The 27,606-nt window shown below is 48.9% G+C and overlaps 11 protein-coding genes across 11 annotated transcripts; 7 read left to right on the top strand and 4 right to left on the bottom strand.

Annotated features, from left to right (window-relative positions):
• Window positions 1–45: 45 nt before the first annotated feature.
• SWI1 (Swi1p) lies at window positions 46–3,624 on the top strand (the record flags this gene model as incomplete). Its single annotated transcript, XM_024855596.1, has 1 exon — window positions 46–3,624. One exon carries the CDS (start codon window positions 46–48, stop codon window positions 3,622–3,624), a length of 3,579 nt encoding a protein of 1,192 aa, XP_024715195.1.
• A 288-nt stretch (window positions 3,625–3,912) lies between these two features.
• On the top strand, window positions 3,913–5,238 carry C7M61_000139 (uncharacterized protein; the record flags this gene model as incomplete). Its single annotated transcript, XM_024855595.1, has 1 exon — window positions 3,913–5,238. The coding sequence occupies one exon, from the start codon at window positions 3,913–3,915 to the stop codon at window positions 5,236–5,238; it is 1,326 nt and encodes a 441-aa protein (XP_024715194.1).
• Window positions 5,239–6,391: 1,153 nt separating this feature from the next.
• Window positions 6,392–8,185, top strand: PEX5 (Pex5p; the record flags this gene model as incomplete). The annotated part of the gene is made up of 1 exon (XM_024855594.1): window positions 6,392–8,185. One exon carries the CDS (start codon window positions 6,392–6,394, stop codon window positions 8,183–8,185), a length of 1,794 nt encoding a protein of 597 aa, XP_024715193.1.
• A 985-nt stretch (window positions 8,186–9,170) lies between these two features.
• HIS4 (trifunctional histidinol dehydrogenase/phosphoribosyl-AMP cyclohydrolase/phosphoribosyl-ATP diphosphatase) lies at window positions 9,171–11,726 on the top strand (the record flags this gene model as incomplete). The annotated part of the gene is made up of 1 exon (XM_024855593.1): window positions 9,171–11,726. The coding sequence occupies one exon, from the start codon at window positions 9,171–9,173 to the stop codon at window positions 11,724–11,726; it is 2,556 nt and encodes an 851-aa protein (XP_024715192.1).
• Window positions 11,727–12,243: 517 nt separating this feature from the next.
• Window positions 12,244–13,467, bottom strand: C7M61_000136 (uncharacterized protein; the record flags this gene model as incomplete). The annotated part of the gene is made up of 1 exon (XM_024855592.1): window positions 12,244–13,467. The coding sequence occupies one exon, from the start codon at window positions 13,465–13,467 to the stop codon at window positions 12,244–12,246; it is 1,224 nt and encodes a 407-aa protein (XP_024715191.1).
• Window positions 13,468–15,506: 2,039 nt separating this feature from the next.
• Window positions 15,507–17,183, top strand: C7M61_000135 (uncharacterized protein; the record flags this gene model as incomplete). The annotated part of the gene is made up of 1 exon (XM_024855591.1): window positions 15,507–17,183. One exon carries the CDS (start codon window positions 15,507–15,509, stop codon window positions 17,181–17,183), a length of 1,677 nt encoding a protein of 558 aa, XP_024715190.1.
• A 44-nt stretch (window positions 17,184–17,227) lies between these two features.
• On the bottom strand, window positions 17,228–18,259 carry MDH1-3 (malate dehydrogenase; the record flags this gene model as incomplete). Its single annotated transcript, XM_024855590.1, has 1 exon — window positions 17,228–18,259. One exon carries the CDS (start codon window positions 18,257–18,259, stop codon window positions 17,228–17,230), a length of 1,032 nt encoding a protein of 343 aa, XP_024715189.1.
• A 1,583-nt stretch (window positions 18,260–19,842) lies between these two features.
• Window positions 19,843–22,572, top strand: CDC54 (MCM DNA helicase complex subunit; the record flags this gene model as incomplete). Its single annotated transcript, XM_024855589.1, has 1 exon — window positions 19,843–22,572. The coding sequence occupies one exon, from the start codon at window positions 19,843–19,845 to the stop codon at window positions 22,570–22,572; it is 2,730 nt and encodes a 909-aa protein (XP_024715188.1).
• Window positions 22,573–22,750: 178 nt separating this feature from the next.
• C7M61_000132 (uncharacterized protein) lies at window positions 22,751–23,182 on the bottom strand (the record flags this gene model as incomplete). The annotated part of the gene is made up of 1 exon (XM_024855588.1): window positions 22,751–23,182. One exon carries the CDS (start codon window positions 23,180–23,182, stop codon window positions 22,751–22,753), a length of 432 nt encoding a protein of 143 aa, XP_024715187.1.
• A 122-nt stretch (window positions 23,183–23,304) lies between these two features.
• Window positions 23,305–24,429, top strand: C7M61_000131 (uncharacterized protein; the record flags this gene model as incomplete). The annotated part of the gene is made up of 1 exon (XM_024855587.1): window positions 23,305–24,429. The coding sequence occupies one exon, from the start codon at window positions 23,305–23,307 to the stop codon at window positions 24,427–24,429; it is 1,125 nt and encodes a 374-aa protein (XP_024715186.1).
• A 70-nt stretch (window positions 24,430–24,499) lies between these two features.
• GSG1 (Gsg1p) lies at window positions 24,500–26,464 on the bottom strand (the record flags this gene model as incomplete). Its single annotated transcript, XM_024855586.1, has 1 exon — window positions 24,500–26,464. One exon carries the CDS (start codon window positions 26,462–26,464, stop codon window positions 24,500–24,502), a length of 1,965 nt encoding a protein of 654 aa, XP_024715185.1.
• Window positions 26,465–27,606: the final 1,142 nt, after the last annotated feature.

The following is a 27,606-nucleotide window of genomic DNA, read 5'->3' as shown; positions in this document are numbered from 1 at the left end:
TTTTCACGTCAAACTCCTCCAGTCAAAACCAACAACCACCATCCAATGTCCAATTTCTGGTTCAAAGACGACGCCTTCCAAGGCCCCGGACAGCAAGGAGACAATGACATGGTAGGTCCCATCTTCGACGAGCCGCTTCCGGGCGCCAACAACATGGCACCACAAAACCACCAAAAACAACCTCAAAGCCAGCACGAGGCCAATTTGTTTGCACAAGGCGACCAAGGTCTCGGGGATTTTGGAATGAATCAGGGAAACCCGGGCATGGACGGGAAACTGCCGCAGATGTTCATGCGGAATAACGAAATGATGGAGGGTAATGGTAATTCCTCGCAATTGGATAGACAGAAGCAAGAACAGCTTTTAAAAATGAGGCAGCAGATCATGCACCAGCAGATGGTCCAGAACCAGCAGAAGGCACAGCATCGCCAGCAGCCCGAGTTGGCTGGGGCCCGAAGCCTGCCTGGTATGAACAGTGAAGGTCAGTTCCAGGGCAACTTTCCTGGTAATATGGGTCAGAACGTTGGGCAGAACGTGAACCAGAACGTGAATCAGAACTTGAATCAGAATTTCGGCGGATTCCCAGGCTCTGGTCCTGGCATGGCGCCCCAGGGTGCTCAGAACATGCAATTCATGGGTAACCAGATGAACCAGATGGGTAGAGCCTCGCCTGCCATGAACCAGCAGAAACCAGGCAACAACCAGGGTTTGGGCCAGAGCTTGGACGGCAAAATGAGCGCAAACCAGAATCTCTCGCAAAACGTGAGCCGGGAGAGCTTGGAGGCTCAGGGCCAGATGGGTTTCCAGAACCAGGCTCCAAAGAACTTCATGGGCCAGGCTCCAGGAGGAACTCCGGGTGCCGAAAGCTTCCCTGGAAATGCCCAGGGCAACCCCAATGCTCCGAAACTCACACAGTCCCAGTTTGCTCTGTTGCAGTATGAGCTGTTGCAGATGACGCTCTCTGACTTCATGAACCGCCGTGGTACGCCCATCACGCAGCCTCCTATGGTGAACAACAAGAAGATCAACTTGCTCATACTCCACTTGTTGACGAGGAAAATCGGCGGTGCCCAGGTCGTCCTCAGACACCTCCAGACGTTGAACCAGCCCTCGCCGCAAATCACCGATTGGACCAACTTGTGCAAAAAGTTGGGTCTTCTTGAAGGTATCGACGTGCTGAGTAACCTCATGGCCAAGCAGCAAATCGAGAAGCTGGTTGGTACCGTCTACTTGCAGTATATTCTTCCCTATGAACAGCATGACCTGACAGAGGAGGGACGCAAGGAGCTCCAAGCCCGTCGTGTGCAATTCCAGAGGCAGCTATACATGCGTTTCCAGCAACAACAGCAACAACTTCAGAGACAGCAGGGTCAACAGCCCCAGAATCAGGCCGCCAACCAAAACCTACTGCAGAGACCTCAACAGCTCCAGGAAGAGCAATTGAAGCAACAAGAGAGAAACCTGCCTAATGTGAACCAGTTCCAGGGCCCAGCTGCCCAATCTCCTCATACCGGTTCTATGCCCACCCCAGGTATTCCTCAGTCCGGCAGAATCTCTCAGCCTGTGGATGTCACCCAGCCATCACCTGGTCCTGGTGCTATGCTGAGAAAACAGTCTCAAGTTGGTAGGTCGAATCAAGGCTCGCCTGCTGTTCTTCAATCCCCATATCTTCAACAACAAGGCCTCTCTCGCTCTGGAAGTGTGACGCAGCGCCTGGCATCAGCGCAGCTGAGATATGAAGCTTCTGGAACTCCTAGAAGACTGGTGGTTGCTGAGCCAGCGCCAGAAGTTGTTAGCGGTGACCCCAACACTATCAAGAAGTACGTCCCTGTCAAGGAAAGTACCGATACCTACGGAGCTGTCACTCTCAAGAGTGTGTCTGATATCTCAGCTGAGATAGAGCTTACAAAGCCTGTGTTCTTGTTTGCGCCAGAATTGGGCTCCTTGAATATCCATGCGCTTACCATGTCCCTCAAGAACTACTCGGTGACGAACCCAGGTGAGATTTACTCGGCGTTGAACACATTGCTTGTGACTACCACCGATGCTAACTGTCAATTTAAAGTCTCCGATAGCCCTGAGCTTCTAGACGCGTTGACAAGTGTGGGTCACAAGGTGTTGAGTCAGGTTACCAAGACGGCTGGAAAGCCTGAGATGTATGAGGATGTGAAAGCTCAGGCTAAAGGCCCAATAGACTCCATCTTTGAGAAGTACGTGAAAGCAGGCGAGATGCAGGGAGAGGATATTGTCTACAATGTCGATTCCTTGACTGCTGAGTTGGTGGAGGACGAGGACTCTGATATCGAGGTTGATGATGTCTTCTCTCCAGAGCAACATGAGTCAGAGCTGCCAGAAGTGGCCAACGAGTCTACCGACTACAGCGACTTCAATGTCCCTGATTTCCTTACGGGTTTGCTCGCCTTCAGGGAAGAGAATAAGCACTACTTCAGCAAGATTCAAACAAAGAGTGCTACCGACGAACAGATTTTCCTCGTGGATTTGTTGATCACGGTGACAATGACCTTGAGAAACCTCTCCTTCACTGGTGACAGCAGAGCTCTCATGGCCTCAAACGCCTCGTACCGTGAATTGATCTTCAAAACCATCAAGGCTGTCTTTGTCCACCCAGACTATTTCGTGTTCCAAAGAAAGAGATTCTGCTTGCTCAAAGACTCTCTTGTGATGTTGGATCAGATTGCATTCCACATGGAGCTTGGCAACCTTGAAGAGGCATTCTTGACATTTTTGCTTGTCAGTGCTTTTGCGCCAAAGCTTAATGAATTTGAGGATCAGCCAGGAAAGAGCTGCTTGATTCCTGCTGCTCAGATCGACGTTCACACTTACTTGCCATATGGAGTTGACGCATTCGCTAAGCTCTTGGTCAGGGAACCAAAAAGCAGAGCTTATATTCAAGCCGTGTTGACTGGCTCCCTTAATGTGATTTCGTCGTCAGATCATCCAAGTGCTAGTTCAGTGGTTGTTACTCCTGAGGATCACCACGAAGCTAAGAAGATGGTCATGGCTTACTTCAAGGGCGATGAACAAGCGCTAAAATCGGGAACGTTGATTACAAGGGCATTCAAACTTATGATGAGTATTGTGCCTTTCACAGTGAGCGGTATCGAATTCACCAGATTTGCTTTGCAGCGCTCTTCCACAACCTTGCAAGCGCTTTTTGGCGCCAAACTTATCATTGATTTAATTCCGTCGGATGAAGTGAACTCGAACCTCAACAGGCTCCCCCTTTGGTGGTTAGCCGACAACATACAGCTGCTTATGTTTAATTTTACCAAAAACACCCTCTCGCTTATCACGGAATCGGTCAAGTTCCCGAGACAAACTCAAGAGCACAAGATTCTTTCATGCGTCGGAACAAGATCCCTTAAGGTGGTGAACAGTCTTCTCGGGAATGCCGCAATTATTAAGAAAGCATTGAATGAGGGAGAGATCCAGGACGCTACGGAGAGGGAAAAGATTGAGGATGCCTTGGTAAAGTTGAAGGCGCTTTACAGGGTTCAACCAGAAAGTGAATTCGTTCTTAATACGCTTTTAGCAGCCTCGATCGATCCAGACGTTGCGCAGGAAGTGGTAAGACTCCATGGATTACTTGACCAATTCCAGTAAGCAACCTATCAAGGCATTATAGATAAGCAGGCAACCCCCCAGCAATGATAAGCCAAATAAGGCTGTCAAAGAGGGGCGGGCGCATAACGGACTATCTTCAACGGAATAATTGATCCAGAGTTGCACCCGTACACCCACTATCAACCGAAGGACTCCGCTGCTCAATATGGTAATGGCTCGCGGCGCCGATAAGAATGGCTGCAAATCCGACTAATATATATATACGCCCCGCCCAAGGGTCAGACCAATCTTCAACGTTTGAATTGATACATTCTCACATCATCAAAAATGGCTACAGCTCAAGTTTCCAAGCCTGCTCCTCCTCCTATGGACGATCCAAAGGAGTCTCTTTTGCCTGGTGAACACACTCTTCCTGCCTCTTGGTGGACCTCCGACAAGGTTTTTGAATTGGAGAAGAGAGCCATCTTCAACAAATCCTGGTTGTTCTGCATCCACGAATCCAGATTCAAGAAGCCTGGCGACTACTACACCTTCAACTTCACCGGCATCAACTTTTTCATTATCAAGTCCAAGACCGACGGCAAAGTGAGAGCTTTCCACAATGTCTGTCGTCACCGTGCCTACCCAGTTGTTCAGAAGGAGAAGGGCTCTTCTACTGTTGTTGGTTGTAAATACCACGGTTGGTCTTATAACTCTGACGGTCAATTGACTAAGGCCCCAAAATTTGACAATGTCGAAGGCTTCAAGAAGTCTGAAAACTCCTTGTTCCCCATCAAGACCCACGTCACTCCACAGGGTCTTGTGTTCGTGAACTTCTGCCAGGACCCTGAGCAATTTATGGAATTTGAAGAATTCTTTGAGGGTGTCACCGAGGAGATGAACGAGTTCGATTTCACCGACTACGAATACCACATGTCTTACGAGTTGGACGGCGATTTCAACTGGAAAACCTTGATGGACGGCTACCAGGAATGCTACCACTGCCCTACTGCCCACCCAGGCTTGAACGCCGCCTTCAGAATGGAAACATACAAGGTTGTTCCAAAAAACAGGTACTGCCGTCACTATGCCGAAATTGTCAGAAACGAGCCCAAGCAAGAAAAGGCTCCCGAGAGCTCTGGCTGGTTCAACTTCGGAGGCAAGAAGGCTGCTCCTCCCAAGAAGGAGGAGAAGAAGAACGTTGGTGGTGAATTCAACGGCTTGTGGGTTTACTTGTACCCATCCAACGGTATCAACTGTTACTCTCCAGCCTGGTACTCCATCCGTGTGCTTCCCATCAGTGCCACTCAGACGAAATTGCAGTACGACATCTACACCAAGAAGGGCCTTCCTGAGGACGAGAAGGTCGAGTTTGTGGACTTCTTGCAGTTGGTTGAATTGGAGGACTTCCAGTTGTGTCAGTTGACGCAGAAGAACTTGAACCAGGGTATCTACTCCTCCGGTTTCTTGCACCCACAGAAGGAAAGAGGTGTGTTGCACTACCAGGGTCTCGTGAGAGACATGGTGAAGGACCACTTTGCTCTTGAAGAAAAGAGAGGCGGATTGGTGAACCCTGCGTTTTTGGGTGGTTCCACCAATGAGAGCGTCAGAGAATTGGAGGCTCTTTGCAACAGGCTCGAGTGTGAGAGCGGCGGCAAGGAGGTCGAGTGGTGATGAAGTACGAAGGCGCAGGTTTGCTGGTTGGATCTGCTGAACAGGGAAATAGTTGTTTGACTTTAGAATTAAATGATATTTGATGGAGATGGAAAGTGAGTAGAGCGTTTTGGTGTTGTATTGAGTTGAGAACAATCAGAACATTCTAAAAGAAGTGTTTACTGTCGCTCTATAGGTCGTTTTTAGTTTCTCTTTTTTTGATTCGACGAAAGATTGAAAATCTACTCTATGGTCTAGTTTCATGCTGAAACATTTTTCAAATTAGATATATCTTTAGACAAATATACAATTTTAATGCAAAATATAGCCGTAGACAACTAAAAGCCTCATATCAAAATCACTGTCATTCTAGTTTTTCGAGTCCTTCACTATAAGAAAGGCTGCCTGTCTCCATGAGTTTCAACTTTGCATACATCACACACTAAATGTCACAAAAATCAATGCCCTACCGAAAAATCAAGAACCCTCTCTACCCTCAAAATCAAAGACCGTAAATATCCCTCAACCCTACAAAAACCCTACTAAAAGAAAAAACAGAATTTTTCAGCTCCCCTCCTCTGCATCCTCGTAAGCATCACCCTGAACCGCCCATTGTTGTCTGCACATTTGGTTTGACACAATTGACACAGCGCAGTCGATCAGACAATCAACTTTAAATTTCAAGCCCCATACAAAAACCCCTTTGAACGGTTTCCATAAAAATTCATCTATTTCCGCAACTTCCCGAGATCTCTGGATCGTGGGACCATTTTTTTCGCAGCCATTCCTACACGGTCTTCCGTGATGAGTCAGCGGATCCAGCGATAATTAGAATTTTTTTGGCTTGATAAGAAAGAAAATGGCAGTATTTAGAAAAACAGAAATTTCCCGTGAAAATCAGCCCAAAATCCGCCTTATCGGTTGCACCCGCCCCCGTGTCAATTATCACAGGCTCTGTTGGGGTCGTGCGCGGCTCAAAATATGGGGGTCTGGAGTGACGTTTTGCCTCGGGTGTGGAGATCACCACCGAGGCGATTTTTCTATAAAAACCACCCAAGCTGTCTTTTTTTTCCTAGAATCGGTCTAATCCAAGATTTATTGAAAGTCAGCTAGCGTTCTGGAAACCCCCGCTGTATATTTATTTTCCAAGCCGAAAAGTCTTTACTAATCAAGAATGTCCTTTTTCGGTGGAGCTGACTGTTCGGTCAACGGCAACGCTGTGGCCCAGCTCAACAAGCATACTCAACAAGATCGTTCTCTTCAGAGACAAACCAACCAGCCTGGCCAGGTTACCAACCAGGGTTTCAAAAATGACAAGATGATGAACCAGAGAGACTTGGAGCAGTTCATGGGAAGCGGATCGCCTTCGCCCCTGCCTTTCCAGTTCCAGCCCATGCGTCACGAACTCAACCGAATCCAGAGTCTGCTGCAGCCCTCGGCGGCGGCCAACCAGCAAAACTGGCTCAACGAGTTCAACGCTCAAAGTCAGCCGGTTCAGCACCACAGCCAGTCGACAGGCACCGTCCCCAGAACCTTGAACAACACACAGTGGGCCTCTGAGTTCGGCCAGGCTCCTCAGGCCCAGCACCAGCAGAACCACATGCAGCAGAATAGAATGCCCATGATGAGCTACAGACCTATGATGGGTATGGGCATGAACCTGATGGGTTCGAGTCTGATGCAACAGCAGCACCAGCAGCAACAGCCTCAGGCTGAAACCGCAGATGCTTCAGTGGACTGGGACAACCAGTTCAAGGAGATCGAGCAGCTCAGTGCTGATGCCTCGGCAGCTGAAGAAGTGGCTGCAGAGAAGGAGGATGTGGAGGCCGAGCCTGTGATTGACGACAAGTACCAGGCCACATTTCAGGAAGTGTGGGACCTGTTGAACCTGGACTCGATCGAGAACGACTTCATTTCCCAGCAATACGAGGAGTTCAAGAACTCCCAGGGCGAAACCTACCCTCCCAGCATGTCACAGTGGGAGAGAGACTTTGCCAAGTACGCCTCCACCAGAGCCCACTTTGGTGACTACAAGTTCGAGTCGAACGAGCAGAACCAGTTTTTGGACTTGCCACAAACCGAGGACCCCTACCAGATTGGTCTCCAGTTGATGGAGAATGGCGCCAAGTTGTCCGAGGCTGCCTTGGCCTTCGAGGCCGCCATCAGCCGTGACCTGAGCCACGTTCAGGCCTGGCTCAAGCTTGGTGAGGTGCAGACCCAGAACGAGAAGGAGGTGGCTGGCATCACCGCTCTCGAGAAGTGTCTCGAGTTGAACCCAGAGAACTCCGAGGCCTTGATGACCTTGGCCATCTCTTACATCAACGAAGGCTACGACAACGCCGCCTTTGCCACCTTGGAGCGTTGGATCGCCACCACATACCCCGACATTGCCGAACAGGCTCGCCAGGAGAACCCTACTATCTCCGACGAGGACAGATTCACCTTGCACAAGCGTGTGACTGAGTTGTTCATCAAGGCTGCCCAGTTGTCGCCCGAGCAGGCCAACATGAACGCTGATGTTCAGATGGGTCTCGGTGTGCTTTTCTATGCCAACGAGGACTTTGACAAGACCATCGACTGCTTCAAGGCGGCTCTTTCGATCAGACCAGACGACCCTGTGTTGTGGAACAGATTGGGAGCCTCTTTGGCCAACTCCAACCGCTCCGAGGAAGCTGTGAATGCATACTTCAAGGCTTTGGAGCTCAGACCCACCTTCGTGCGTGCTAGATACAACTTGGGTGTTTCGTGCATCAACATCAGCTGCTACAAGGAGGCAGCCGAGCACTTGCTCAGTGGATTGGCGATGCACCAGGTGGAGGGACAGGAGTCGACGCTTAGTCACAACCAGTCATCGTCGTTGATGGAGACGTTGAAGAGAGCGTTCATTGCCATGGACAGAAGAGATTTGGTTGAGCTCGTCAAGCCAGGGATGGACTTGGAACAGTTCAGGGGCGAGTTCAGCTTCTAGTGAAGTAGGTAGTAAATAATGCATGATATCAGGATGGACTTGTAGTTGGAGGCTGCTCAGCACGGCTAAAGCATAGCAATATGTTTATCATACCATTTTATTGAACAAAGCAGCTTTTGAAAAAGTAATCAAAATGTATACTGCGGCAAACGATTTTTATAAAATCTCTGATTATTCATTTTCCAGAGGCGAGGTGCTCGTAGGTTTTACTCATCTTGCGCAGCCTGGCCATGGAAGCTTTAAAGTATGAAGCCAAGGCTTATTTATGGTACAAAATGGAATTCGAAGCACATAGAACAAGAACACGTTTCATTTGGAAGGAAAATACTACAATCTTCAGAAATCTGGGTAACTCGCCTAATTACACAAATCGGGCATCAACGGCGATGATGTAATAGCCTTACAGAGCTCTCCGATTAGTCAATCACCTAGTTACCCTCCTCCCCCAAAATTCAAAAACTTATTATTCCCTTTCTCAAACTCTCTCGAAGTAAACCCGATTGCAATCGTAAAAAGCCTTCACCGCCTTATTCAACTCACCCCAGTCACCTTCCTACCACCTACCGTCCTGTGAATACCACCCCACATGGACCCACATGGCCAACTAAAATCAACACAACAGGCACCAACGACAAATCTTTTCCTATTCAAAAAAAATTCCTATAGTCCACCAACATGTTATCACATTTTCTGCTTATCCACCATTTACAACCCTCCCCCCTCTGTCCAACGGTCTCATCGCTTGGCGCTCATCTGGCTGCGAAACGGCCCATATCTCCAGAACCTCCTAAATTCACGCCAAAAACACCCCGTAAAAACCCCGCCAAATCCAACTCAACCCAATCCTTCTCCGTCTCCGCCAATCAGATTCTCTCTATTTCTCCCTGCCAACCCTTCCTCTCACCATTTCTCCAAACCTCGATGACTCAGAGGCCGCGCATATCTTATCTATCTTGGCTGAAAAATATCCAGAACTTCAACCACCATGACGTTTCCCGTGCTCCCCTTAGCAGCCACGGCCGACGACGCTGCTGCGTTTGCAGTCACTGGAAAAACGCTCGTGCCGTTTTCCTCCGTGAAACCTGAAAAATACCTTCTTGCCCGTTTTCCTTCCTCGGTTACAGTGTCGGTGGATGCCTCCAATGAAGCTGTTTCTGCCGACGAGGCGATTGCCCTGTTGAACGTGGGCATTTCCCAGATTTTCGTTGATTTCGACCACTTTGCCGCCTTGGTCGCCGCCGGCGTGCCGCCAGCCCGTCTTGCTGTGGAATCGTCTGCTCCAGAGGTGCTCGAGCTGAAAGCTGCTCTCGTTGTCAAGGAGCCTTTGGACAAAGATACGCTCAAAAGTTTCAGCAACAGCGGCAACAGAGAGGTCTTCTACAGAGGCGCCGTCGACCAGAACAGCGCCCAGACCTTGGCCGCCCAGGGCTACACTTTGGTGCTTCCTACTTCTCAGTTGACTATGGCCCAGGAAGACCCAGCCAAAATCGCCATTTCGTCCGTTTTTGTCGCCACCTTGACCACAGACAGACCCGACGGGCTCTACACGACGCTTGTCACGACCCCTGCGCCGCTGTACACGGCTTTGGGTGTGGTTTACTCGTCTCAGGCTTCCATCAAGGCTGCTATAGCCGAGGGCCAGGGCGTATACCAGTCCAGAAAAAGACCAGAGGAGTTGTGGTACAAGGGAAAGACGTCTGGCGCCACGCAGAAGCTCGTCAAGTTGGAGAAAGACTGCGACAACGACGTGGTGAAGTTTGTGGTGGAGCCTAGAACCGGCTACGGCTTCTGCCACTTGGAAACCAACTACACATGTTTCCAGGACGGCGAGCTCCGGGAGCTGGCAGACTCCAGTGGTGTTGGTTTGGCCAAATTGGACGCTACTTTGGCTCAAAGAAAGGCCAATGCTCCGGAAGGCTCCTACACCAAGAGGCTCTTTGACGACGATAAGTTGTTGGTTGCCAAGATGAAGGAGGAGTTGGACGAGCTCATTGAGGCGGGCGAGAAGAAGGACAAGAACGAGGTGGCCTGGGAGGCTGCGGATTTGTTCTATTTCGCCATGACCTGGGCGGTCAAGCACGGCGTCTCTTTGGCTGAGATCGAGAGAAACTTGGACATCAAGCTGATGAAGGTGACGAGAAGAAAGGGCGACGCCAAGCCCCAGTACGTGGAGGAGCCTGCGGCGAAGAAGAGAAAGACGGAGACGGAGCCAACTTACAAAATGAACATCATCAAGGCCTCTGAGGCCTCTTCCGAGGAAATCACCCAGGCCTTGACCAGACCCAACCAAAAGACGTCCGATATCATGAAGTTGGTGCTTCCGATCGTGGAAAACGTGCAGAAGAACGGCGACAAGGCCTTGGTGGAGCTCACGGCCAAATTCGACGGTGTGGAGTTGAAGGAGCCTGTTCTCAAGGCACCTTTCCCAGCAGAGCTCATGGACATTTCTGCCGACATGAAGGAGGCCATCGACTTGTCGATGCTGAACATTGAAAAATTCCACAGGGCCCAGCTCCCCAAGGAGGAGGTGATGACCGTGGAAACCGCTCCTGGTGTGTACTGCTCTCGTTTTGCCAAACCCATTGAAAACGTCGGTTTGTACGTTCCCGGTGGTACTGCCGTGTTGCCCTCTACGGCCATGATGTTGGGAACCCCTGCCAAGGTCGCTGGTTGCAAAAACATCATCCTTGCTTCTCCTCCACTGCGTGCTACTGGAAAATTGACCCCAGAGGTCGTTTACGTTGCCCACAAGCTCGGTGCTTCTGCTATTGTCATGGCTGGAGGCGCCCAGGCCGTCACTGCATTGGCCTACGGTACGGAATCCGTGGTCAAGTGTGACAAGATTTTGGGTCCAGGCAACCAGTTTGTCACTGCTGCCAAGATGCATGTTCAAAACGACACCCAGGCTCTCTGTTCGATCGACATGCCCGCTGGTCCATCGGAGGTGCTAGTTATTGCTGACAAGGACGCCGATGCCGACTTTGTCGCTTCTGATTTGTTGTCTCAGGCCGAGCACGGTGTGGACTCTCAGGTGATTCTTCTTGGTGTTGGTTTGAGCGACGCTAAGCTTGCTTCTTTTGAAGAGGCTGTTGCCAGACAGGCGGAGGTGCTCCCCAGAAAGGAAATTGTGGCCAAGTGCTTGGCCCACTCCACCACTTTGCTCGTTGACACTTATGAGGAGGCCTTCAGATTGAGCAACCAGTACGCACCAGAGCACTTGATTTTGCAAATCGAGAACCCAGAATCTTTTGTTCCTGGTCAGATCGAAAACGCCGGTTCCGTGTTTGTCGGTGGTTTGTCGCCTGAATCCTGTGGTGACTACTCCAGTGGAACCAACCACACATTGCCCACATACGGTTACGCCAGACAGTACTCTGGCGTGAACACGGCGACGTTCCAAAAATTCATCACGTCACAGAACGTCACCGAGGAGGGTTTGAAGAGCATAGGCAAGGCTGTCATGACGCTAGCTGCCGTGGAGGGCTTGGAGGCCCACAGAAACGCTGTTCAGGTGAGAATGGACAAGCTTGGCTTGCACTAGACTGGACTAGGGTTGCCTAGGATTACGTTACATATTATGTGAATAGAAAAGTATCAGATTGAGTTAGCGGGTGGGAGGTAGGGTAAGTGGAAGTCGGAAACATGCGTCAATAAAAAGTTCACTTAACGGTTTGCGGTATCATTTAGTCAAGGGTTGAAAATCCATAAAGAGAGCCACAAGAAAATGAGATGCAAAAGATGAGTGAATAAGAATTTGATTGAGGTGTATTTCTGATGGCCTTAGTAGCAGATTTCAACTATCCATAGAAGAACGACAACAATGAACTTTCATTTGTTCAATTTTCATTTGTTCAATTTTCATTTGTTCAATTTTCATTTGTTCAACTTTTATTTAATCAACTTTCATTGACCATGAATATTTCAAACTGATAACACTTGCCTTTCGTCACGACTTCACTTTCCAACGACCGCCTCCACTAGGTACTCACCCAAAACTCCCCACCTACAAGCCCCACTCTAGATTCCATATATTGTCATAATGCTACAGACATACCGCCTCAGAGCTTGCCACGGTTCTTCTCCTTCTTCTCCGCCTCGTACACAGCATTCTCGTACCTGATGTACCCCACAAGACACGGCGAGTCAAGGTAGGGAAGAATCTGACACCCAAAGAAGCCGGCAAGATCGTTCTCAAAGTCGATCCAGAAGTACAAACTCGCCAAACCAGCCCAGTAGATCGAGCCCTTGGGCCGGCCAGTGGGCAAGTTGTTCATGTTGTACGCTGTGCCTGTGAGGGTGAAGTTGTCTGGAACAAAGTCGGAGGGAGCCTCGCCGGTCATGGCAGTGTCGAGCTCCACATGGACACCTTCAGGCAAATGGGCCTTGATGGCGTATTCTACTGTCTCTTGCTTCAAGATCTGGGCACCGGTCTCCACACAGAAACCCTTGTTGAGCCAGATCCTCATGAATTGCAAGAAATCGCCCACAGTGCCAAAACAGCCCTGTCCTCCCATGTCGATGCTGGGTTTATGAGGAACAGGCTTCTTCTTCAACACACGCAACGAGCCGTCGTCACGACGCATACTCACGGGAATCAAGGCGTCCTCGTTCTCGATACGGAAGGTGAACGAGGAGAGGCCTGCTGGGTCAAAGATGTTCTTCTGAAGGTACTCTGAAAACCTCATCTTCGTAGCAGCCTCTACAACCAAGCCCAACCAGTCCAGCGAATGGCCATAGCGCCACAGCGTGCCTGGCTCAAACACCAACGGCATCACGTCGGTGGAGAACATGCGTAACGAAGGAGTAGCGCCCGTGTGTTCTCTGTGCTTGTTCATGACAATGCTGAAGTAGTCGGAGTCCGTGAACACGTAGGCAAAGCCCGCCGTGTGGAGAAGCAAGTGGCGAACGGTCACGTCATTTTTCGGTTTCCTCGGTGGCGTCTTGAACTCGCCTGTTTCGTCGTCCACCTGGCCTGGATCTATGAGGCCGATTTCACCGATCATGGGGAGATAGTTTTTGGCTGGAGCGTCCAAATCAATGACCCCCCGCTCGTATAACTGCAACACCGCCATGGCCGTGATGGTCTTGGTGCAGCTGAAGAAAGCAAGTCTTGTGTCGGTGGTGACGGGGTCCAACTTATCGAACCGCTTGACGCCCTTAGCAGCAAGGTACTTTGTTTTTTTGGAATCCGTGTAGCCGGCGACTAGGCCGTTGATGTCCAGAAGCAGGTTCCCGTCGTGGGGAAGCACGAGCTCCTCGAGGAGGTTGTCCACCTGGTTCATGAAGAAGAAGTAGTAGGTCGGAGGAATTCACACGTGAAAGGCCGATAAATCTGGGGTAGCCCAAAAAGACGGTGTCTGGGTGGGATAGAAAAGGAGGAAGTTTTTGGGAAAGAGGGTCCTCGGAATTCGATCAATTGGTCGTTTTGAGGCGATTTCGAGTGTTTTTTGTGTTTTGGCGGTTTCGGTGTGATTTTTCAACTGGGCCAGTGTGGGGTTAGGCTGGATTGGGGCGCACTGGTATGGGAGATAAGGTGGGCGGTTTTAAAACAGAACTATTTCCGAGGGCGAGGAAGGACAGAGATCTTGCATTGTCTGGGGAAGTGGTCTTTTTAATTTGGTTGAGGTTTGGATCTCGAGTGTTTTCGTGGGAATCGTGGGTTTCGTGGGTTTCGTGGTTTTCGGATTTTTCACTTTTCACCGGCCCGGAACACTGGCACTGAGGGGAGCTGAGATGCTGAAGAGTAAAGTGTGAAAATTGTACGTGGAGGTCAATTGTGGGTTTTAAGGTATGGAAGGGAAGTTTTGCAATTGAGCAATGCTAGGCTTAAAAATGACGGTGACGTTATCGTACGTAATCTCCGGATGTGGAGGTGCTTCCTCTTCCGCTTTGGGGGTGTGGTCTCACGACCCAGTGGCCAAGTCAAATACTTATTTCATATACTTATTTTATTTTGGGTTGCTTGGAATTGCTTTAAGTGGTGGTTCTTTGGCTCAATGGATGGTGTTGGTGTGTAAGTTGGGCAGATGGTGGGTAATCGGGCTCAAGGAGTCTTGGTAAGTGTAGGCACAGGGAAACATATCTTCTTCTATTCAGACAAGACCTTTAAGATTTTGAATTCAGTAGAAGCAATTTTTTTCAATTTGAAGGAAAGTAGTCAAGTAGGGTGAGGCAACATACCAACTCTTGATTAATTTCAGACCTGCGTTGTTAAAAGTTGTAAAACGTTACATAACGACCCAGGGATTAATAATGTTTCTTACCAAGCACTAAACTGATTTACAAAATACTGACTCATGGCAAGAAACATTATTAGTGTTCCAAGGCTTCGGGGCTTCCCAAATTTGATGCTGATCTCGGCAGCCAACTAGCCGAACATTGAAACGTATTCTCTATTTTCTACTGGAAAAACTTGCTACTATCTTCTTAGTAATTCCTTCTATGCCCCCTAAAGCTTCGCTATGTGGATCCTATCTCACAACAATGACATCTTTTCTCAAGAAAGCCCACTTTCATTCAATTGTAGAACTTCGCCACTGGGTCCCCAGCATATCACTAGCCTCACAATTTCAAATCACGATTCAGAACCGTTGGCTAGTCTCTCGAGGCTTAGCCGAGACTAAATCAGAATCCAACATATCCATCATCATGGGCGTTATCGAACATGATCCTCATTTAAACCAACACCAGCCGAAAGCATTTCTCTTTTGGACCATGACATCTAACCGTGCAGTGGCAACTGCAAGGAACAGCGTTGGATCGTTTTGTACTCTATGCTCATGTGATTGGCTTATCAGCGCCTCTTGAGCTTCGACTTCTCGATTCCAAACTTTCATCAAGTCAACAAAATAAAATTTTCGTAATTTACAAGCCCACTTCACCAAATGCTTCTCAAACCAACTCTAGCAGCATTTCCTAAAACACTGGCGGACTCAAATTGGGCGATAGCCGAGGCGTCTGCTCAGCGGCTATACCGTCGATAAGGCGGTTTCATATCACGGAAATGAGCTAGCGGCTGGTTTTCGGTGAAGATTGAAAAACAAAAAATCATGAAAATGACCCGCTTATCACCAAAACCGCCCCCGTCAAAGCGCAATTGCTTATCTCTGGCGCAATGCAAAGTGGTACCACAAATCACAATGGCAGTTACCCAAAACCGCCTGTGCCATGCTTAGCAGCTGCATCGTGTTCATGTAGTTCAAGAAGCAGGTCCAGACAGCCGACGTGATTGCTTTTTCCAGCGGAAATCGATAACGCCTTTATCAGTCGATGCTCTTCCCGTATATATACTGATCGGTATCATCCCCACAAAAGCTCAAGCATGATCGACTACTCCGTGGTGCCTGGCACTGGAATCTTGGTCGACAGCCAAAAAGACAAAGATCACGAAGTCATCCTCATCCCCACACCATCCGATGACCCCAACGACCCATTAAACTGGTCACCTAACAGAAAGAGACTCCACATGTTCTGCATTGTCGTTTACGTTTTTGCCGTCGGAGTCCCAGGTACTTGTATTTACTCCATTTTGCCGGAGATCTCCAAAGGCACAGGCATCAGCTTGGGAGACCTCAATGCCGGCACTGGGTACTCGTTCTTGTTCATGGGTTTGGGCAATATCATATTCCAGCCTTTGGCGTTGCAAATCGGCAAAAGGCCCGTTTACCTTCTTTCTTGTCTCGGTGGACCGTTTTTCAATTTGTGGCAGCCGTATGTCACTTCCAACGGTGAGTGGATAGCGTCCAAGATTCTCTCGGGTCTCTTCAACTCACCCATTGAGGCCTTACCGGAACTTTCCATTTCAGAGGTTTATTTTGAACACGAAAGAGCCACTTATATGGGAATCTACGCCGTGTCGCTTTATGCCTCCAATTATATAGCGCCGTTGGTGGCTGGTTTCATCAACGAGAACCTGGCAGACAGCGCTGTGGGAGGATGGAAATGGGTGATTTTCTGGTCGATCATTTTCGCCAGTGTCAGCTTTGTTTTTCTTTTCTTTTTCATGGAGGAGACCACCTACGAAAGAAAACTCAAGGTGGCCAAGGACCAGTCTGGAGAGACCTTGGCTGTGGTGACTTCTGGTGGTCAATGGGAGAAAACGAGGCCTGTTGTTACCGTCAACTCCAAATCGTCCCTGTCTGATAAAGAGCTTTTGCAAGCCGTCACAAACATTGGAAATCAGGCGGAATTGGTCTCGGTGGATAATGCTCCAGAATACAAGCCCACCAAAACGTTTATCCAGAAACTCTCCCTCACGCTGGGCATCACCAAAAAGTTCTTGATGTGGGAATTCATCAAAACCACCGTTTACATGTTCCGCTACCCCATCGTGCTCTGGTCCGGTTTTCTCTATGGCTCCACGCTTATTTGGTACACTGTGCTCAATGCAACCTCAGCTATGGTCCTCAGTGCTCCACCATACAACTTCTCCAGTGCCATGTGTGGATTGGCATATGCTTCTCCGTGTGTTTTCACCGTCCTTCTATACTTTTACGCCGGCTGGGTCGTCGACTGGTTGAAGGTGAAAATCGCCAGAAAAAGAGGCGGAATCTCTGAAGCTGAAGACCGTCTTTGGGCTTTGATTCTTTATATGATTTTGGGCCCTGGTGGCCTAATATTATGGGGAGTTGGCGCTTATCACGGCATCCACTGGTTTGGTGTGATTATAGGCTTTGGAATCACAGCTGGTTTGTGTATCCTTGGTACTGTCAATGCCGTTACTTATGTGGTGGATTGTTACCATGAAGTTTCTGGTGAAGCAATTGCAGCGGTTGTGATTATTAGAAATTGTATGAGTTTCGCTGTCAGCTATGGTATCACGCCGTGGGTCGAAAACCAAGGCTTGCAAAACACCTTTATTGCTGCTGCGTTCATCTGCTTGTTCTGTATTGGAACTTTCTTTGTCATGATGGCAACCGGCAAGTACTGGAGAACCAAATCGGGCTCTCTGTACTGGGCTTTGGTCGAAAAAAGAAGAGGTATGGGTATCTACCACTAGAGTATCAATAGAACGTATACCGTCCACAGTCCGTAGTATTAGCACTAAATCTTGGAGCCAGCCACAAAGTTGGTGCCCTGGGCTATCGACAGTTGCAAGCCGCCCAACGCCACCTTGACCAACTCCTTTTCGCCGTCGGTGACCTTGAACTTCAATGGGTCCTCGAAGGACAGAATCTCGCCAGCAAGCAAGTGCACGGGCACAGAGAAGAAGCTCACGTTGTTCAACTGGCTCTGCAAGTCGCCGCCGTCTCTCAAGCCTGGCAAGTAGACGTAGGCCGAGTCGGGCACCTTGACGGAGAAGCCTGGGCCGGAGATCGAGTCCAAGATGGACTCGGCAAATCTGTAACCGGCGTAAGCCATCGACAACGTGGCCGAACCAGCACCGTTCTTGGCCTTCACCACCTCGTCACCACCAAACTGGACACGGTGAACGAACTCCTTGTATTGCAGAGCAGAGAGCTTGTCGACCTTGGCGCCAATGGCTGGGTCAATGTGAGTCAAGGGCACGATGGTGTCACCAGAGTGGCCACCGATAACGGAGATCTTGCCCTTCAAGGACTCGGGCTTCTCGCCAATGAGGCCGCCCAAAAACGTTTCTGCTCTGACGGAGTCGAGCGTGGTGACACCGAAAAGCTTCTTGGGGTTGAACACGCCCAACTTCTTCAACACCTCGGCGGCAATTGGCACGGTGGCGTTGACGGGGTTGGAAATGATCAAGATCGCAGCGTTGGGACACGTTCTGCCGATGTTGGCAACCAAGTCTCTCACGATGGAGGCGTTGATGTTGAACAAGTCAGCTCTGGTCATGCCGGGCTTTCTGGGCACACCAGCAGGAATAATCACCACGTCGGAACCCTTCAAGGCTTCCACCACGGCGGTCTTATCCTCCTTGTTAGCCGGCTGGTGGCCAGTAACAACCGCAGGGGTGTTGATATGGCTCAAGTCGGCAGCCACACCTCTGGCATTGACGATATCGTATAACGACAACTCCGTCACGCGGGTGTTCAATTTGAGCAAAAGGGAAAGAGGCTGGCCGATACCTCCGGCAGCACCACAAACGGTAACCTTAGTCATAGTCTAGTAGGGGTAGGTTGTCGAGGATTATCTGGGGTAGTAGGTCGTTATATAGTGTTCGCGGCCCGGGCTCGTCACATGGCCTGCACTCCCCTCACCTGGGACCGAGGAGCTGCTAGCCGTTCCTACGGGGCATGGTAGTTTTATTAATGTTGTTAGAGAAAAAAGGAGGGATTTGAGGTTTTTAAAAAGTGCGAGATCCTCTGGTATTTATAGCTTTTTCAGGAAGGAGGTGTGGGATGTGGCTGCGAAAACGCTCCGGGGATCTAGGGAGGCAGGGCTCTATCAATATAAGAAAAGGTGCAGTCCCATGGAGCTACCATTAGCTAGAGAAGTAGGTAGTTTGTGGATAATTTTTTGATTTTCTTGATAAATCGTCTTTTGTTTCGGAAGGCCTCGAGATTGAAGATCGGTGGAGAGAGGGGGTGCACTATGGCGGACAAATCGGGAGATTTTGCTTGACCTATAACGGTTATTGTGAGTGGGGTTGGAACCTGAGCGGAATGGCGGGTATGGATTCGGGTTGATTGAGGTTGGGTATTGATTTTTGAGCATTTTGTGAAATTGTGATATCAATTGAAAGAAAGATTTAGTTTTTGTTAGTTTGTTTGGGTAAGGGTGGTTCTGGTATTGCTCGGGTGAAAAATATGGCGGTGGGGTGAACAATGGCTTCCTCACTGGACTGGCTTTGGTGGAGTGGAAATGACGTCACGAATGTGCTTCTCTCGATCAAGACCTTCTCTAGACTTTAGTAAAAAAGACGGTCGAATTAGCTGAATTGGCATATAAATGTGTGTAAAATTGAACGATCGACTAATGCTCTGAGAGAGGTTCTCTGAAAAATCACCGTGAAAGCTCAATTTGCACCCAACCCTCATTTACATAGAATTACAGACAGTGTAAGTTGGAAATTGTCTCAGGATTGCAAAACTCGTCCTATCGCTGTTGCTTCTTTTAATAGGCAAGTCTCTTCACATTGTCGAAAGGTCAAAAAAGGGGACTCTGAACTTCCATCCTCAAGATGCATCTCTGAAAGGGTGCTACCCAGTGAGAGGCCTCTAAGTCCATGGCTTCCCTTAAGAATCCTTCAATTGACTTCAATTGAATGAACTACCCGGATCAATTGAAGATGCCGTATGTTCCAATTCGAAATCCAGCCCCATCTCATGAATAATTTCTAATACTTTTAATTGAATTGGATCTCCACCCCATTTTTACTCAAGATCAACCCATCCTCACTGTAAAAGCCTCCGTGATGTACTCTCCATATTATGCCTATATCGGAGGGTACGACACCGAGGCAGCCGCGTCTGCTCAGACGCGAACTTTCACCAAACTACCCCATCAATCTTCCGCCACAAAAAAAAAATAACTATTTTCTTTTCGTGACCTTAAAATTAATAATCCGAGAAATACAATAATCAAACTCACCCTCCAAATAATCCCTGCCCAGCCTCCATACGCCCAACCCTCTCTGCCCTGGGACCTGCACGCACCGCATTGGGATTAATTACGCGCGTCGCGAGAAAAACGTTACCACCTTTCTTCATCCACATCCACTTTCTTTCCAAAACACCTAAACCATGTCATCTCCGCCAGTGATGGAAGACTCTTCGCCTCCAGCCCTGACGCCTGTGAGACCCTCCAATGGAGACTCCACCCAGGCCCTGGGCTCCTACCTGAATCTGGCTTCGCAAAACCAGCCGTTAGAGCTGGCTTCGTCGCCTCTTTTCTTCGACCACTCCTCCGATCCCAATCGCTCCTCGGACTCGAGGAAAGTCTCCTCCCCGCTTCCATACAGCTCGTCCAGTCGTGGAGGTGCTCCACTGAGCTCGAGAATTCGTTCTGATGCCCTCACTTCGGACGTCGACAGAATCGTGAGAAGGCCAATCAGATCCGACTTGTACGGAGACGCCTCTCCTAGAAGAAGAATGTTTGACGGTGCCCAGCTTTCAAGTGAAAGGGGCAATCAGCTCGGCTCGCAGGTGGGCTCGTCAAGATTGGGCTCGTCTCAGTTGTCTTCGCAGCCAAACCATGAAGATTCGGCTGAGCCAGTCAGAGTCATTTGGGGTACAAACGTGTCGATCCAGGATTGCACCAACGCCTTCAGAGACTTCCTCATGCTGTTCAAGATGAAGTGCCGTAAAGTGGCCGACGGCGAGCCTGTCTACCCAGAGGACTCGGAGCTCTACTATGTGGGCCAGCTTAATAACATGAGAGACTTGGGCACCACCAACTTGAACTTGGATGCCGCTAACTTGAAAGCCTATGAAGGAACGAACAGGCTCTACTACCAGCTCATCAACTACCCCCAGGAAGTCATTCCCATCATGGACCAGACCGTCAAGGACTGCCTTGTTTCGCTCTTCCTGGACTCCTCTGCCGTGCCAACATCCATTGACGATATCGAAACCAACATCTACACCATCAGACCTTACAACATCAATGCTGTTCCTCGTGGTATGCGTGAATTGAACCCAAATGATATCGACAAGTTGGTTAGCGTCAAGGGATTGGTGTTGCGGGCCAGTGCCATTATTCCCGACATGAAGGTCGCTTTCTTCAAGTGTAACGCTTGTGACCATACTATCGCCGTGGAAATCGACCGTGGTGTCATCTCTGAACCTACAAAGTGTCCTAGACAGGTTTGTGGTCAGGTCAACTCCATGTCCCTCGTTCACAACCGTTCGTCCTTCGCTGATAAGCAGGTTATCAAATTGCAAGAGACGCCAGACTTGGTTCCAGACGGACAGACTCCACACTCTATCAATTTGTGTGTTTACGATGAGCTCGTAGACACTTGCCGTGCCGGTGACCGTGTGGAAGTGTGTGGTATTTTCAGATCTTTGGCTGTTCGTGTCAATGCCCGTCAAAGAGCATTGAAGAACTTGTACAAGACATACTTGGATGTCGTCCATATCAAAAAGATCGACAACAAGAAATTGGGCGTGGACCCTTCGACCATGCTGCAAAGAGCTACTGACACCAACGAGGTTGAACAGGTGAGACACTTGAGCGCCGAAGACATTGATCGGGTGAAGGAGATTTCCCAAAGAGACGATTTGTACGAAGTGTTGGCCCGCTCTTTGGCTCCATCTATTTACGAGATGGACGACGTCAAGAAGGGTATCTTGCTTCAGCTTTTTGGTGGTGCTAACAAGACTTTCCAAAAAGGTGGTAGATACAGAGGTGATATCAACATTTTGCTTTGCGGTGATCCTTCCACATCCAAGTCTCAGCTTTTGCAATATGTTCACAAGATCTCTCCAAGAGGTATCTACACCTCTGGTAAGGGTTCTTCTGCAGTCGGTTTGACAGCGTACATCACCAGAGACATTGACACAAAACAGCTTGTTTTGGAGTCTGGTGCTCTTGTGCTTTCTGATGGAGGTGTGTGTTGTATTGATGAGTTTGACAAGATGAGTGATGCCACTAGATCGGTGTTGCACGAAGTCATGGAGCAGCAGACTATTTCTATTGCCAAGGCTGGTATCATTACGACATTGAATGCCAGAACCTCGATCTTAGCTTCAGCCAACCCCATCAACTCTCGCTACGACCCTAACTTACCGGTCACCAGCAACATTGACTTGCCTCCTCCATTGTTGTCCCGTTTCGATCTTGTGTACTTGATTTTGGACAAGGTTGACGAGTCCATCGACAGACAATTGGCTCGTCACATCACTGACATGTATTTGGAAGATGTTCCAGAGACCGTGTCCGCCAACAAGGTGCTTCCAGTTGAAACCCTCAGCGTCTACATTCAGTACGCTAAGGAGAACATCAACCCACAGATCACCAGCGAAAGTAAGGCCGAGTTGGTGAGAGCCTACGTCGATATGAGAAAGCTTGGTGACGATGCCCGCTCTTCTGAAAAGAGAATCACCGCTACCACCAGACAACTCGAGTCTATGGTGCGTTTGGCCGAGGCCCATGCTAAGATGAGATTGAGCCCTACCGTTGACCTCATTGATGTGAAGGAAGCTGTGCGTTTGATCAAGTCGGCCATCAAGGACTATGCCACCGACCCTATTACTGGCAGAATTGATATGGACATGGTGCAAACCGGCACGACGACAGCCAAGAGAAGAATGCAAGAGGATTTGGCCAACGAGGTGCTTGGCTTGCTTGACGACAGCAACAACCAGCAACTTCGGTTCACGGAGCTTGTGACCAAGCTTAATGAGAAGCTGAGTATCAGAATCGAGAACAGCGATCTCAACGAGTGTATCAGAAGGTTGCAGCTGGAGGGCAAGGTCGTGGAGACTGGTGACGCACAAAGAAGAAGTATCAGGAAGTTGGCAGTTGTCTAGAATGGGTTCATAATAGTATTGGGTAATGTATTTGTATCAGAGTGGATTGTAGACCTGAAAAATGCTACGCCTACATTCAGCTCTCTCGTATCACGTTTACTTTGCTATATATCACAACGGCATGGCCGTTACTGGAGTATCACTCTTCACCTCTCGATTATATATACATGTGAGTCCATCAAAGGAACTTTGCCGATTGTGGTTTTTCTGCAACACTCTCTCTTGGAATCTCCTCCTCCTTCGTAACAACCTTAGACTCCTCCACTGGCTCATCGGCCATGCGGAGTATCTCCTCAAACTGCTCATCCATCTCCACATCAGTCACCGAATTGTACTTATGCCTCGTGATGGCGTTGGCAATCTTGAGCTCCTGAGCAACGTCAACAGGCTCTCTTCTGCGGACCTTCCCCGTGACATCCTCCAAGATTCTGAACTTCGCCTCGTAGGCGCCTTTCAACGCTTCAAGCTCCTTACGTCCTCTAGTAGCCTCAACCACCACAGACCCAAAGACCAAAGTAAGAAATAACGATTTGAACACCAGCGGCAGAAGCAGATCCCGCCACGTGGGCCGTGCGCGGGGCTGCACTGTGGTATACGCCCTCCTGAACATTCCGATGTAAGAAGGTGTAGTAGGAATTAAAAGTGTTGATGTCGCGCTGAGGAATCAACACCTTACTTGACTTTTAAGTACCCACTTCCGCTTCCACCCACCTCCATCCACCTTAGTTCATAATGAACCCGCCGAAAGTGGCGTCCATAGTCACCGTGGCCGTTTTGCTGCTTCTGCTTCTCAACGCCATGCTCAAGTACTATACCTACTTTCTGCTCATAGTGGCTGCTCACAAGCAAGAGCCCACCCTGGACTCTGAGGTTCCCCACCCTCATGATCTATACGTGCCTTTTCTTACGTTTATTCCTACCCGTCTGCCCGTGGCGCTTCGGCCCTGGGTGCTCCTCACAGCATCGTTCATTGAGGAAAGCTTCATAGGGCTTGCCTTGGCCGCAGCCTCCATATTCTATTTAGGCTGGTACTTGGAGGCCCGCTGGGGTGCTAGGGCGTTTGCAAAGTTTGTTCTTATAGCTGTTCTTGCATGCAACATGGCCCTTTACTTCTGGTACGCCACCAAAAACGCTTTTGGCCAGCTGTCCTCGGTGCCTCCTGTGGTGTCTTCCACGACACCAATTGTCATGGCCTGCTTGGTTGCCGTCAAGCAGAGAATTGCAAATCACTACATCATTTTATACAAAAACTTGTTGCGGATCAAGGTGACGTTTGTGCCGTTCAGCTGGTATGTTCTCTTGGTGTTGGCCGGTCTCATTTGGCCAGACTGGCATATCTTGCATTGTGAAGCATTGGCCGCCTTCGCCATCTCTTGGACGTACTTGCGCTTTTTCAAAGACGGCGCCAACGAACGCCAGTCCTACTTGATTCCGTTTTCCATAAAAACTCCGCATGTGGAGGCTCCTATGGCCTCCCCAACCAACCTCAAGTTCGACGAGAACCTACCGAAGGGAGACAGATCCGACCTGTTTGCGCTATCGACCTTCTTCCCCAGCTACCTTGGTCTCTTGGTCAAAAAGCTCAGTGACGCTGTGTTTAACTTTGCCGTGCGTCAAGGTTTGCTCAATGCCAAAGACTTTGTTGGCCACGACGAGGATGACGAGCCTCATGTCGGTGGTATCAACTCCAAGCTCTTCAGTTTATCCCGTCTTAAAGGCGCAGAGAATGTCGGTATGGTGCCTGCTGGTGACAGATTTAAAAGCTTCTTTGGCATGAATCCTCAGGACGAGTCCAGCGACAGCATCAAATTGTCCATGGACAAGAGGAGGAAACTTGCCATCCGGCAATTGGAATAGTCGACCGCTGTTGGTGACATTTGCATTAGTTCTATAAGGAGCTCGAAGCTCGTTGTAAATACGGAAAAACCTACTTCAGCTTTAGTTTGATGACCCCAAGAAGGCTTTCGGGCCTGTCGTACCACTCTTCGGTCAATTCGGACACTTCAAAGCACTCCGAAACATTGGCCATAAGCTGCCTCACGTACTCCTTATCCTTGAGCTCTAGCCACTCTCTCATAGCCAAAAGATACCATGCTGCGCTTTTACGGAATCTCGTGAGTCCAACAAGAGCATTGGGCTTGTTTGCATAGAGCTTTTGCTCGTTGATATACAAGTCCTCCTCCGTGGCCTCCTTCTCATCGGCTATTTCCTGTGTGTCCTCTTTGACCTCACGTTTGGGAAGAGTCTCATGCTTTTCACTCAAGAGCCATTTAAATTCGCCAGGAACTAAATGATTCCGACTCGAGGAATAACCAAGTCTTTCGTAAAGCAAGGCCCTTATTACCTGAGGGTTCTCCGCAGATGATGCAAGGTGAGAATCGATCTCGCCCATACACTTGAGATAGTAGTTCTCTATCAAGTCGCCAAACCACCAGGGAATATTAAACATCATCCCCATGCTAAGAAGTAGCTCGGCAACCACCAAGTAGGCTCTGATTGCGTACGTTTTGACGTTGAGTCGTGATTTGAATGTATAGGATAGATTATCAATGTATGGCTCGATAATGTCATGGCGGATCTTTCGTAAGGTGTTCTTATCCGGTGCTTGTGGTGGAGTGTCTGAGGCAAGTGGCTGAGTCTGTGTCAATAGAAGCGAAATGATGCACATTCCTTGTGTGGATGCAACGTAGACCCACGCCTTGTCGTTGATGTAGTCCTTTTTGATGAGGTCATATGTGGAGTATGCGTACTTAAAGTCTTTGAGAATGAGTGACCAATCGGCAAGCTTTCTAATTGCTTGTTCGGAACTGGACCTGTGGTAATAGTTCTCTTTGTGATTGAACTGGCTCTTTTCGGTTTGATTGAGATCACTGGAGCTGTTGTTGTTGAATAGTTTTCGTGACACTGAAAAAAATCTGCCCGTTATGGACTTTTTAGGCGCCAATATCAGGTCGCCCCAAACACGGAGCTTAGCTTCCATGTGAGGAATCAAATGACGGTTAATGAATTCATGGCATCGGCTCTTGAGCACTGTATCTAGCGCTTTTGGAAGCGTAAGGTGGGTGTCGTTTTCTGTTAACTCCTTTGAATGCTGTAATTGCACGCTCTGAACCTCCTCCTCGATGGTGGCACTCTCCAACTTGGAGATCTTCACGTAAGCTGTGTCATTTGAAGCTACCATCAGAAGTGGCACTGCAGTTGACGAAACGGAAAGGTTCGTCTGAAGTTTGGTTTGGTATGCATTGACGTCCTGTTCCAGGACCATCTGGGAGTCGTAAACCACAAAGATGTGAATCAAAAGGTCAGAGATCTGGAAGTACTTTGGGAAATTGTAATTGCGAAAGTCCACAATCAACTTTCTGATCGTGTCCAAGGTATCGGTGTGGTAATCAATAACGAAGATTTGAGACACCGGGTGGTTCAATGTGTCAAACAGGACGATCTGATTGGAAGAGATCACCATGCGGAAAAGCTCAAGGTAGAGCTTGTCATGCGGCCTTGCAGATATGGAAGTCGGCTGGTTCAGGTTCTTGAGTAGTAGCTCCAAGCTGGATATGCTGAATAGACTCTTGAGCTTCTCTGGAGACGAGCTAGCGTCATGCACCATCATGAGTTCTGGAAGCGAAGGCTCAAACCGCACAGGAAACAGGCTGTATGTTCTTGTTATCAATGAGGAGTTGGTGATCTTGAACCGCTGGTTGGGCACTGAGTACCTGGCGTTATTGCCATATGGCTTGAATACCTGGAGAACCGATAACAGGTCATTGAGGCATTGTCGCTGGAAAAGCACATCGGCGTTGTGGGTGGATTGTACCGAGACTAGCGGCAGGAAAGTATGCTGAAGTAAGAGCTGTCTGACCGTAGTGGGGTCAGTTCCAGCAGGAAATAGCATTGCTTTGGGAGGAATCCAAGAGAGCGCTTGATATACGGTTTGGCCTCCGTACACCACGAAGCCGGCGTCACCAAAAAAGGCAGGAAATAAGAGGTTGGTGATTTTGTTGCTTGATTTGGTTTATTATGCCGTGGTATTTAACGAAAGCTGCTAGATAATTGGGGTTTGTGAGAGTTGTGGAGGGATAGGTAGGTTGACTGGGTTTGAGGACGCTAGAGTGGTGCACAGCTAAGTCCACAAACGTGTGAAGAACAAAAAAAGGGCACACCCCTGATCTCCAATGAGGTATAAGACAACTCTTATTGTTCATTTTCGTAAAAGTCAAAATGGGTTCAGCGGTGAGTCGGCGTCTTTGTTAGGTGGTCAATGGCTGCGAAAACCGCATAAACGAGGAAGTGACGAAAATCAGCACAATGGGCTCAATAGGGAAAGGTACGTATTTCATGGGTCAGTTGGCTACTGAATTCGTTGAATGATGGGTTTTTGAGTGAATCGACGGGGTTTTGGATTTTTGGGAAGGTCCTTACTTTTTGTCACTTCGAGGTGTATACGCTACTGTAATGTAAAACCACAACCTTTTGGTGTAATTTGAAAATTCTTCAAACTGCTTTCCACCTAATCTTCTGCTAAGAGCTAGATAGCAAGCTTAAATTAGCCCCTTAATTGACAAAAGTTAGATAGATAGACAATTGGATGCGTGATTCATACGTTGGTGCCTTGATTCCAGAACTCATCTCCTTAAACCGGGCGACTGTTCTCGAACCTCCAGAGTCCCGAGCGTCGAACTCAACAATATCGAAATAAACTCAATAATCACCTTCAATTTTCTTCCAATTATCTTCACCAGCCGTGATTGACCCACCTCACACTGCAATGCCACCTACCAAATTCCACCAAACCGTAGATTCACATTCTTTACTTCACCAACTTCGCCCCAAGGGTCCCGCCTTGAAGTTACCCAAGTACGTGCCGCAGTCTAGCTTCGTGTATGGGCGCTAAGCCAGATAGGTGGCCCATTCCGTGCCGAAACCAGCCAAGGCGGTGTCGTTTTCCAGCGAGACAGAGGGAAGGAGAATTTGAAGAGAATTTAAAGAGAAAAAAGTGAAAAATCGAAAATGTCGACCCGCCTTGAATGCTTCACC

Source organism: Candidozyma pseudohaemuli (assembly GCF_003013735.1).
Source record: "Candidozyma pseudohaemuli strain B12108 chromosome Unknown scaffold00001, whole genome shotgun sequence".
In the NCBI taxonomy this organism is placed as follows: Eukaryota; Fungi; Ascomycota; class Pichiomycetes; order Serinales; family Metschnikowiaceae; genus Candidozyma; species Candidozyma pseudohaemuli.
The sequence above is the reverse complement of the archived record's forward strand: the minus strand, read 5'-3'. Positions and strand labels throughout refer to the sequence as shown.